General features: G+C 44.9%; 1 protein-coding gene across 3 annotated transcripts in view; it reads right to left on the bottom strand.

Moving 5' to 3' along the window:
- KLHL30 (kelch like family member 30) overlaps positions 1 to 12,480 on the bottom strand; it is a 16,499-nt gene extending 4,019 nt beyond the window's left edge. Inside the window, exons 1-7 of one of the 3 annotated variants that reach the window (XM_083505654.1) lie at positions 12,241 to 12,480; positions 9,843 to 10,686; positions 8,518 to 8,677; positions 6,980 to 7,066; positions 6,257 to 6,412; positions 5,420 to 5,608; positions 2,200 to 2,345 (exon numbers count right to left, since the gene is read on the bottom strand). In XM_083505654.1, coding sequence (XP_083361780.1) covers positions 2,200 to 2,345; positions 5,420 to 5,608; positions 6,257 to 6,412; positions 6,980 to 7,066; positions 8,518 to 8,677; positions 9,843 to 10,616 — 1,512 coding nt within the window. In that variant the 5' untranslated portion in view covers positions 10,617 to 10,686; positions 12,241 to 12,480. Of the gene's footprint in view, positions 1 to 2,199; positions 2,346 to 5,419; positions 5,609 to 6,256; positions 6,413 to 6,979; positions 7,067 to 8,517; positions 8,678 to 9,842; positions 10,687 to 11,978; positions 12,207 to 12,240 lie in introns of those variants that run through there. The other 2 variants (XM_083505655.1, XM_083505656.1) reach the window with 2 other exon arrangements.

The following is a 12,480-nucleotide window of genomic DNA, read 5'->3' as shown; positions in this document are numbered from 1 at the left end:
AAAAAACTTGATTTGGTACACACCAGCCTTAGATACCTTGTTCATCAGAAAAGTCCAAATGGGGTTCTTTTTGCATCTCTTGAAATGTGGGATGCAAAAAAATTGATAATAGTAGCCCGTACTTCAGAGAACAGGCCAAGACACACGTCTGTGATGGAGGAGCATGTGAACCACCCTCAGATTGGAGGAGGAGGCTTTTTGCAATGGCAGCAAGTAACATATCTACAATTACATGAATGCAGGATATCTTTATTTGTATATTAACAACATTATTCAGTTAAGAGCTCTAATTCCAAAGACATTAGCAGTGCAATTCGATGCATGTCTATCCAGAAGCAAGTCCCATTAAATTCAGTGGGACTGACTCCTAGGTAAGTGTGTACAGTATTGCAGGATTAGAGATGGATGAACTGATTGATTTCAGTTTCTCTGTTTTTCCACTCTGAAATTCAGTTTGCAGATTATTATTTTTAAGACATCGTGGAAACTCTTCAGCACTTTAGTGTAATTTTCTTGTAATGTTCACCTTTTTGTAAGCAAATTTGCCTAATATACACATTTTTACAAAGCAATTTCCCCTAATAGAATGCCTATTTTCTTGAATGTATGCATTTTTAAGCACACTTTAACTATACATTTTTGACACATTTACTTATTTCTGTCTACTAAGCCAAGCAAATCTGAAATGCTACATATACTTGAGTTCACCTTGTCTCGTTGCCTATGTATAGGCATGCATAGACATGCCATCCCTGATATGGCATAGCAATGGGTGTCCAATCTAGTAGGGCGCATATGCCAGAAGTGGTGGATGCAGCAGGAGTTTGTGGCAGGCTGCCCCCTGAGCCTGTGGCATAAGGTCAGGGCTGCACACCAGCTGATTTCTTTAATACTACGTTGCTGTCTGCTTCCCAGATCAGTAGAGAAGATGCTAAACTGTCATGAAGCACAGAGGGAGGCTGCGTGTGTACTGTAATGCCCCTGCTATACTGCGAACTTACACCTGCCAAAAAGACTGGCCACCAGTGGTGTAGTCCTTTGAATTGTAAAAGTCACCCCTCTCCTTTATCCTCTGTCTCCCTCCCTCCCTCCCTCAACTGTATGTAAAAGTAAAGGTAAAGGGACCCCTGATCATTATATCCAGTCGTGCCCGATTCTGGGGTTGCAGCGCTCATCTTGCTTTATTGGCCGAGGGAGCCGGCGTACAGCTTCTGGGTTATGTGGCCAGCATGACTAAGCCGCTTCTGGCGAACCAGAGCAACGCACGGAAATGCCGTTTACCTTCCCGCCGGAGCAGTACCTATTTATCTACTTACACTTTGATGTGCTTTTGAACTGCTAGGTTGGCAGGAGCAGGGACTGAGCAACGGGAGCTCACCCCATCACGGGGATTCGAACCGCCGACCTTCTGATCGGCAAGTCCTAGGCTCCGTGGTTTAACCCACAGCGCCACCCACGTCTGTATGTAGTTACACCATTAACAAGGCTGGGCTATATTCTTGTTTGTCATAACGTCTGTCAACCTCTCTGGCAGAACACCATGAAAAGATCACAGGGCGAGGTTGCAGAGGAATAGTTCTTGGGTCCAAACAGGCAAAACGCTTGCTGAGAAACTGCTTGATGACAAGATGTTGCCATGAAAGTGTTAAAGAGGCCGCTGTCAAGAGCATAACCAATGGATGGCCGGAAACTGACGGCACTAACCATTATTCATAGATCTACGGAGATGGAGAGACTGGCAGGGCATTCTTTGCACCTGTCCTGAGGACTGGAGTGGGCGCTACACAGTCAGCTGAGCACTGACGCCATGCGAACAGCTGCCGCAGGGTTTGAGGATGACGCTGCGTAAACTAGCCATCCAACAACATTACACACATCTTCACTGAAGCAAAACAGGCTGGAGGAACAGGCCATGCTGTGCTTGCTACCAGGGGTATCCTCACTCAAGGAATAGGCTTCCTGCCATGCTGGAACATGGACACTCATCCTTCAGGCATTGTTCACATATTACTTTGGGTTACGCATTCTGGAAAAGTGTCAAGGGGGGGAAAGCAGGGGGAAGAAATACGGCATTTTAAAACGCCCCCTCCCCATAACAAACCTATAGGCCACAGAAATCTGTATTTACTTCTATGGGTGCTACAGACACAGACCTTCCCTGGAAACATAGTGGTGAAAGAACATTACTCCCTTACCCACCTTCTGCCATATATTAGCATCTGGATCATACACATAGACTTTCTTTGTGTTGTCGCCAATAAGGTAGATGGCTCCATGCAGAGAGGCACATCGAGGAGCAGAGAGGTATTTGGGGATGAAAGGGGATGCAATTACACTCCACACATCTAGAAGATAACAATAATAGTAATAGTAGTAGTAGTAGTAGCAATAATAATAATAATTTTATATATTGAAAACATTCTATATTAGAATGACATATGAATCTCAGGGGATGGGGGAGCTAAAAAGGAAGACAGACAAGAAATGGAGCAGGCGCAGATTGTCACAAGAGACTGCCCTAGATCAGTCCTGCAAAGGTCAGGATTGTTTACATGTAAAACCAGCGTCAGTGAAACAGCCTGTCCTGATTTCAGCCTGGCTGCAATAGACATGTGTGCTTATGTGAGTTTTCAACACACTTTGTTGTACTTTTGATCACATCATTCCCGTCATCACTGCTGCCTTTACTGGGCTAGGAAGCAAGAGAATCACAGGAAAACAATGTCTGCATAGGTTCACAGGAACCGGCCTTCTGCTGAGTCAGACCATTGGTCCGACTAGCTCAGTATTGCGTGCACTGGCTGGCAGTGGCCCTCAAGGGTTTCCGGCAGGGGGGCATTCCCCTACCTAAAGATGGCAGGGAGTCTTCTGCAGGCATAGCAGAAGCCCTACCACTGAGCCACAGCTCTTCCGTGTTAATAGCCAAAGGAGTATACGAGGTCTTCTGGCAGGTAACAGTGTAAGAGAACATGAGTAAAAGCCACATTTAAAAGTATCCAAGGTATCAAGAATACCAAGGTACTATTAGTGTTTGCTATGTAACATTCCTGAGATGGGCTTGTGGGTGGGAGCTGACATGGCAAACGGATGAACGACGTCCTTCCTATATAGCATAACATCATGAGACAAAAATGGAAGGTGCTGCAGTTTGCCACATGGCCCCCACAGGCAACTAAACCTGAGTCACATTGTACCAAATACCTTTCCTGATTACGTGAAGTAAATTGATGCTAGCTGAGAGTTTTTTCTAAAAGACGTGGCAAATAGATCACTTGCACATCTAAATACAGTGGTACCTCGGGTTACAGACGCTTCAGGTTACAGACTCCGCTAACCCAGAAATAGTACCTCAGGTTAAGAACTTTGCTTCAGGATGAGAACAGAAATCGTGCGGGGGTGCAGCGGCTGGAGGCCCCATTAGCTAAAGTGGTACCTCAGGTTAAGAACGGACCTCCAGAACGAATTAAGTTCTTAACCCGAGGTACCACTGTATAGGCAGCTGGATTAAGGAGCACTAGGAGCAACTCCAGAAACTGAAGTAGGAAGTGGAGTAGGCTGTGTCCCCCAGCAGAAAGACACAAATGAAGTCTAGCATTAGCTGCCGGAAGATACTCTGGGCTGCGAGCCAGGGCAGGAAGTCACACCCCATTAACAACTTCTCCCTCCGCCCCATATAAATTAGCTTTTGGGACATAAGACAAATTGAAATAAAAAGTCATACCAAAGCAGCATCAGGGTTCAAACAGGTCAAATGGGCCGCAGGCAATTAACAGCAAGCCCACTGTTCATATTTGTATACATAAAACTGAGCTGCCCACATTCCACAACACTTTGGCATGGCCAAGAAACAGAACGAAAGATGGGGCTATTCTGTGGATGGGGGAAGAATGATTCGCAAGGGCTGTCATCGCCAGAGGCTGGCAGCAGATGTAGGCCCCACTTCACAGGCATGCGTGAATGCACACCTTTATTCTTAAGTGGGAGAAAACACAGTTGGCATTCACTCAGAAATGAAAAAATAAAGCACTGCACTTAGGTAGGGGTGGCTCAGCTGCAAGGAGAACAAAACTCAAAACAATAAAACAAACTAAGCAAACCAAACCAATTAAAACAACATCATAATCATAAAAACCTTAAAACAATAAAGCTTCGTTTAAAACATCACAAGCAACAGCGGTACTAAAAGGTCAAATTAAAAGTATGTGTCTTCTTGACACTAGAAACAGAGAGAGTGGGGACTATCGTAGCTCTGAAGGGAGTGCATTTCACAATCTGCAAGCAACACAAAATACATCCCTCATGCCCATTAAGTGAAACTCTGTAAGTGATGGCATTCTCAAAAGGGCCTCTCCTGCAAATCAACAACCGGCCAGTTTTATATTTATAGTGTTTAATCCAATGGGAGGGAGAGGAAAAGTAATGTGTCCCTCAACACACATCCCACCCTCTATCATGAAAAGCATTTTGCAAGTCTTGTATATTCTTCTAAGGACATGTGGTAGGAAGTAATGGCTTCAGTTTCAATACTAATGATGACAAAAACATTTTCACAAGGAATTTAGAACTAAACCAGAGCAGGGGGCATTGCTGGGCATGGGAAGGGAGGCAATGGGCAAAAGTAGGAATGGGCAAATTCAGTTTCACATCAATTTCACTTTCTTTCATTTCCTCTCATTTTTCCAGTCTTAAGTTGATTCAGCATATTTCCTCACCAGTATGCACTTTTTAAAATATAAAAAGTCCCCATTAAAAAATCAGCATTTTTGTATGAAATTCTCCTTAAATATACATCTTCATGCAATTTTGTCTAATACACATTTTTACAAGCAATTTTGCCTAATGCAAGGTGTTTTATTTTCTCCAATATATGTAACTATATGCTCATTTTATCCTAGTAAATGCATTTTCATGCACATTTATTGGCTGGGGAACTGCATTGTCAAATTAGGAGAGGTGCGAATTTCAAAAGATAGTCACGTTTCAGTTTGCAAATTGTTTCAGGAAGCACAAAAAAGTAAGTTCGCTTTTAAGTATGAACTGAACCAAATTTCTCCCCTATTTCCCCTATTCCTAGCTGCCCAAGCTCTGGGCCTTTTGCCCTGGACCCTGGATCTCCCCCCCCCCCATTTTCAACCCCCCCCCCTGCAAACAGGGTGTTTGGACATGTTACAAAGCACAGTGCCAGTGAGACCCGACACCTGCCATTTTGATTTTTGCAGAGGCAACTCTGTGTCTTGGGGTCTATGCCCCAGGTCTTTTAAGTACTTAGCAAAGCCCCTGCCACAGGGCCCATTTCCAAGTTTGCAGAATAGAAAGGATTCTGGTTTTGCACCTGCCCCACCCACCTTGGCCTGCTCTGTGAGCCCACGGCCTGCTTTGGAAAAGCCATTCATACACATTCCCCTCTGTTCCTTCTTACCTATTGCAGGGTTGTAACACTGCAGGGTTAATGCATTGTATTTGACAGCACAAGAGCCAATGAGGTACAACTTCCCAAGACACCCGGCGATGGTGAAGTTGCTGACGTACTTCAAGGCAGGGCTCACAAAGCACCAGCTGTCATTATAAGGATCATAACACTCCACCTCCACAACGTCCACCGCGGTGCCTGCAGACAATGTGAGAAGTGGGGGGAAAGGAGGTTTGAGCACAGTCGAGGCCTACAGATATTTGCACTGAGCAACACTAGTGCCAAAAGAACCCACAAGTCTAATATGTAAGGTCTGGGTTGTGTCTCCAACTAAATCATAGTCACAGTACACCAATGAAATCGATGGACTTAAGAAGAAGAAGAAGAGTTTGGATTTGATATCCCACTTTATCACTACCAGAAGGAGTCTCAAAGCGGCTAACATTCTCCTTTCCCCTCCTCCCCCACAACAAACACTCTGTGAGGTGAGTGAGGCTGAGAGACTTCAGAGAAGTGTGACTAGCCCAAGGTCACCCAGCAGCTGCATGTGGAGGAGCAGAGACGCAAACCTGGTTCACCAGATTATGAGTCTACTGCTCTAAACCACCACACCACACTGGCTCTTAAGCATCCAAGTCCTCTGAATATAAGTGAATTAGACACAACCTTCTGTATGAAATTCAGTCCTACAAAGGCAGGCTCTTCTGCTCAAGCTGTAGTATAGGGACATGGAATGACCAGAGGGCACATTATGATATTGTCCAAACTAAACCAGCCTCATCCTTGTTGGTGCCTGTTGTTCCCATGCACGTAAAACAAGAGGCCCCCACAGATCTCACTGCCTACCACCAATGGCATAGATCTCTCCATTGAGGACAGCGCTGGCGTGGTTGGTTCGTGGCTTCAGCATTGGTGCAATGGGCTTCCAGGCACCATCCTTGAGGCAGAAGCACCAGGACTGAGTTGTTGACCATGTGTCATTCCGTGATCCTCTGGAGCCACCTGAAAATGGAAATAGCCATCATACTCACACAGAGTCCTAGTAGCCACTTTTGTACAAGCACTTCAATATTACGGCTTAATACATTATTATGGCTTAACACCCAGTGGCGGAGCTTCATGCTCCGGCACCGGGGGGCGGAGAGCAGGTAGGGGTGGGGCTGGCACACGTCATGGGGCATGGTGCCCAGCATGGGAGAAGTGGCAGCCACGATGGCACCCCACCGGGATCGCGCTGCTGGGGGCGGTGCGCTCCCCCCGCACTCCTCTTCCTCTGCTAGTTTTAACACCCTCATGATATTTTTGTTAGGAGTTCTGGTTCTCTTGAAAATCTTGTGGAATCTGTGAGCAAAATATGACTCAAAATGGTGGGTTGTGGTTCAGTTTACATTTTATTAGATAACTATGCAATCTGGCTGCCCTGATTTAAATTATCAGTTTTAGGCCAGAACACACCCCAAACAACTAAATCCATCCTCCCAAGATCTCAGCAGAATGTCTTAGTATGGGAACACGCCAAAAAGGTTCAAAGGCTTAGTAACATAGACTTGGAAAAAGCACTATCCTTACCTGTGACATAAACATCATTATTTAGAGCAATCACAGAAAAACCCCATTTATTGTAGTCTGGAAAATCAGGCAGAGCATTCCATCTTTCTGAAATAATAGAACCAAACATATAAGTGGCCCTCAAAGTGTTATAATCAGGTAACCAGTACAACCAGTAAATGCTCTAGTTTTTCTGAGACTCTTTACTACTCTCAGGTGAAGAGATTTTGCCCCCTATGGGTTCCATCACTCCAGAGTACTACCCTAAATCAAGACCATGACCCATGACAGTGATATGATTAGACCAAATGCACTTCTTTTCCATGGAACTTTTCCATATTGAAACAGTCCTATTCAAACCTACGTGTGTTTGAAGGTAATTATCTATGGTCATTATCTGCTTCATTGTTCACAGTGTTATCAGAATACATTCCGATTGCATCATATTGCGTAGATAATGCCAACGATGAGAAAGGTCCTCTTCTCCAAATTAGTTTTTCTACCCAATGCACTGCATTTGCAGGCCTGCCCGACAGCTTCCAACGTCAACATTGGCCTGAGATGAATGCAGCTGCTCAGCAGGCACCAACGCCAAAAGAGCACAGAGCATTACATCATACTGAAAGCCTTGTTTGTCAGTGCCTGCATTATTCTAGGTCGAAGTCCAAGGCATGGTTGCTTCTGCCCTCACCAGTGTTTCTGCTACAGAAAGTGGGTTTGGATAACGTTAGGTGTTTTGAGATGGCAAGTCTAAATGTTAAATGTTTATGTACCGGTACCTATATTTTTCAAACTTTTTCACTTAACAGCAAATAGATAAAGGCAAATCTAAGAACTGGATAATCGCCAAATAAATAAATAACAATAAAAGAGTGGAACCACTCTGTGAGGGAAGGGTGAGAGGTTTTATTGTTGATTCCAGAGGAATTCTGTGAAGGAAGAGAAAGCAAAAGGAGCAAATGAAGTTAAACTTCCAGCCCATTGTAGTTTTTTTTGGGGGGGGGGGGGCTGTGATAGAAAGACAACAGCACGTGTAATATTCTACCAAACTGCTAGCTAAGAGCTAAAACAACCTGACTGGTGTACACAAAATCAATGAGATAACTGGCAGGACCTCTGGATTTTGTTGCAATACCAGTTCCATCACCCCTGACCATGGGTTGTGCTTGCTGGGGTTGATGGGAGCTGTAGTATACTAGGCCCTCTGTATTCATATTCTGGTTATTCTGCAATAGTTGGTTCTCTGTCTTGTTTCTGAGGGATTCAGGTCTCATCTTTTCCACCCACCCACCACCAAGGGTCTGGAAACATGCATTTCCCCAAAACACTACAGAGTGGCACCATCAAGCATGACCTACCCTGTAAAGGCCAACTCATAAAGATGATAGCAACAGGTACCAAAGTGAAGATTTTATTTCCCCTACCTCTAAACGCTACACCAGTTCAGTTGCTGCCATCCCCTTGCAGTGCCTAGCACCGTGGGCCTAGTTGCTCCCTGACGTAAAGATGCTCTGAGCTGGAGAGTGCAGTTCTGGCATTGTTTGGAGACAGGTACTTACTAGTCTTAGTGTTATAAAAGGCAAAATTCCTGGAGATTAGTGGTTGCTGTTCATCTTCTTCATTCTCTTCCAGAGCTCTGCCTCCCACCACCACTAGCACCTCCTCAAGCTTTTGTGGCAGGGCCTTCAGTCTCTGCTGGACAAATGGCCTGTTCTCCAACTTAGACAAGGGGAAAGAAACAGTGATTCTGGAAGCCCAACACCTCTCCCCTTTTTCCATCACTTTATACAATGACCTTGTATGATGTAATTCAGCAAAATTCTCAAATAAAACTCTGGGATAAAGGTAAAGGTAAAGGGACCCCTGACCATTAGGTCCAGTCATGGCCGACTCTGGGGTTGCGGTGCTCATCTCGCTTTATTGGCCGAGGGAGCCAGTGTACAGCTTCTGGGTCATGTGGCCAGCATGACTAAGCCGCTTCTGGTGAACCAGAGCAGCACACAGAAACGCCATTTACCTTCCCGCCGGATCAGTACCTATTTATCTACTTGCACTTTGAAGTGCTTTCGAACTGCTAGGTTGGCAGGAGCAGGGACCAAGCAACGGGAGCTCACCCCATCGCGGGGATTCGAACCGCTGACCTTCTGATCGGCAAGTCCTAGGCTCTGTGGTTTAACCCACAGTGCCACCCGCGTCCATGCTTCACTGCAAATGCTAGACTGTGGCAGGGACTTCTAGCTGCTTTCCTCACAGATGGTTGTTGCCACTTCCCACTGTCTTTTAGACTAATTTGGATGCACTGATTTAGGCACACTTGGACCATACTTTAAATGTTCTTCTTAAAATATAAGGGCTAGAACAAAGTATTTAACATGTGTTTCTCTGGAACTGTGATCACTTTAAATTTGGGCTTTGGGGCACATATCCCCTCATTAATTCAGATAGGCCCATCTAAATAAACTATCCTTTTTGGTAATGATCCAATTATAACTGTCTTTGGGAAAGACATAACCATAATCCATGTACACCAAGAAGTCAGTCATTGCTCCTCACAGTGGCATCTCTAGGAACACTGCATGCACACACACCCTTGCTCCTCCTGAGTCAATGGACTTAGTGATGGATGGGCGGGTGGGGAGAAGAGAAGAAAGAGGGGAACTAGTGGGGAAAGGTCAGGAACTCTTCCACTGCCAAAGGTGACAGTTCATAGCTAATTAAGAAATGAAAACTTATCTCAAACCAGAAGTTGGCATACCAAGATGAACAGATTCTAGGCACTGCAGTTAAGGACACCTATAGCTATTGGATCACAGCACCGCCTTTTCTAGTTTTGGGGCTGAAACTGGAGCTTAATCAGGGTACTGTGGTGCCTCCAAGAACTGACCGTGCTACGATGTCTAGTGATGATGGTCTTGCAAGCCTCCGATTCTTGAATCAGTGGTTCTGATGACAAGAGGTTCTGCAGGTACTGATCTGGCAATGAAACCAGATGCACTAGATCAAGGAGTTCTGGCAGGTGCATGGCTCTAGCAGACTTTTCATACTTCACCCACCTCAGCACAGCCTCAACTAGACTCTGCTCTTCTTGTACTTGGAGCAAGTTGTTGGACAGGTAGATAACCAGCCTCTCTTTGGATAGCTGCAGGAACTCCTCTTGTTGAGACACAAGTTCAAAATTCTCCTGCAGAAATGACCAGGCCTTAGATGACACTTCTGGGCAACCATGCAGTTCCCCAAATTCACAAATGCCCAAACAGTTGGTCGCATCCATCTGCTGCCTCAGGTACCGACTGCAGACTTTCCGGAGGACGGGGAAGTGGAGTTGGTTGGATGTCCGAATTAAGGCTTCCACATTCCCTTGGTTGATGGTCACCTTCCCTGTGTAAGCAAAGTCAATCAAGGTCTCCATAATGGCTGGATCCACCTCTTTGATCTCTACACGAGCTGAAATGCTTTCCAAGAAGTCACCAGCAAACATGGCATTGAAATAGTGGCTGCAGAGGGCCAGGATACTGCGGTGGCAGGGGAATTCATGTCCCTCGACTATCAAGGTGACATCTGAGAGTTTTGGATTGGAGCGAAGGGTCTGAAGTCCTTCCAGAATAGACTGGGGGTGGGATGGAAGGCAAAAATCGAAGTCATCGATGTTCCTCACCATGCTGGTGCTCCACTCCTGTCGTGAGAAATGGCCTTAGATGACTTCAGTGGAAAACAAACTTTTCCTAGTCCTAATCAGAAAGCAAATAAGAAGTAAATAAGTTTTGTGCTTCAAATGGGAAATTTTTCCTCAACTTATGACTTGAAGTGAAATCTCCTTAGTGACATTTTTGGATCAATGGAACTCCCTGAAAGGACTGTTGTGACCTGGTATGTCCAAATAATAACACTAGGCATATAACCCCGTACCCCAAAACAACTGAATATAACCAGTGCCGTATGTGTGTGTCCTGATCGAAGTATCTACAAGGAACTTGCAGGGATAACCAAGGAAAAATCTATACTGATGTCCCCCACCCCTGAAAGCTTTCAGACTCTCAAAAGTACTTCTGTCCATTTTCCTTGCATAGAACGAGGAATGAGCTACAGGCCTTATTCAAATCTCTCTGTTCAGAAACTCCACTTTCTTAAACGGCGTTCTCAAAAACAGAGAAAGCTGCATCTTGCTTCATGAAGCATTCTGGGTAATTGAAAGCTTGCCACATTTTTGTGACTTTTTTTGTTTTTCCCAATAAAGGTACTTACCTACCAATAAAGCTACCTTTGCTCTCTGTAAATACGGTAATTTATCCTGCTTTTTCTAGTTATGAGGAAGGAAGGCTGCCAAAAGTCCCTCCAGAAGCCCACTATGGCATCTAAGGCTTTACCAGCCTTGCCCAAACACTTTCATTCCCATCTTCATTGTGATGGTGGGCTGTTGTGTTAATAAAAACTAAAGTTACCAGAAGGCTGCTGAATTCTGTTTCTAGGAAACTGCCTTATATCATGGGGCCTGTCTAGCTCAGTATTGTGTACACTGGCTGGCAGCAATTCTCCTGGGTTCCTGATTTCCCAGCCCTACCTGGACATGCCAGGCATTGAACCTGGGACATTTTGTACACAAAGCAATTGCTCTGCTATCGAGCTTCCTTCCCCTATGACCCTAATAACAAATTTGGTGCTTTTATGAGCTTCCACAGAAACATGACACACACAGTCCCATATATGATGTGTGGAGACAAAACAGTATTGTAAGCAGTCTTACTCCAGTTGTCATTCTTAATAAAGGAACAGCTTGTAGTTCATAAGCAATGAAATTTGGTGGGGGAGGCGGGTCAGTATATTTTTGTTCCTGCCTTCCCAATCTACTCTACCGGGTCCTCAGTGCTGACCTAGAAAGTAATTGACTATTGGACTTATGCCATATTAAGTAGCAAAACACTACCGATAATAAAATCCCCAGTAACAATATTAGTGGTTATATTCTCATTTTAGTTAGTGGTTATATTGACCCCCCTTTCTTCCCGATATCCAGGAAACTTGCCTCTCAGTAGTTTGCTGTTCAGCAGTGCTGCATTGATAAGAACTTCTTGGTATTTGATCTCTGGAAAAGTTTGATACTTGGCTTCCTAGCAGATAATGGCTTATAACTGTGACAGCCCCTTGTGCCTCATGTTAATGGCCTGTACACTATTTTTGACTTGAGAGCTCCACCTTCCCAAATCCAGTTTGCTTGTTCCCTCTCATCTCATGTTGTCCCATTCAGCCCTGCCAGATATCAAAACCGTCTGGCCTCCGGTTCTTACCTTGTTAACTTCTCTTACATCCAGTCAGACAGTCGGAGCTCGAATAATGCTTGGGGAATGGCTTGCCTTGACCCTGGGAGGAGGCAGTTACCCTGACTTGGTTTGGGTGGTGTGTTTTTTTAAGGCCGTTGTAGGCTGGAGGCAACCAATGCTTGTTTCTCTGTATGTATATATATATTTAGACTGAGGCTTACAGCCAGAGAGGGCTGGGAAGTGTGTTGACAGTTATTCTCTCCAGGC

The sequence above is a fragment of the Podarcis liolepis genome (assembly GCF_965112155.1).
Source record: "Podarcis liolepis genome assembly, chromosome: 5".
In the NCBI taxonomy this organism is placed as follows: Eukaryota; Metazoa; Chordata; class Lepidosauria; order Squamata; family Lacertidae; genus Podarcis; species Podarcis liolepis.
Note: the sequence above shows the minus strand (reverse complement) of the source record. Positions and strands in the feature narration are given on the sequence as shown.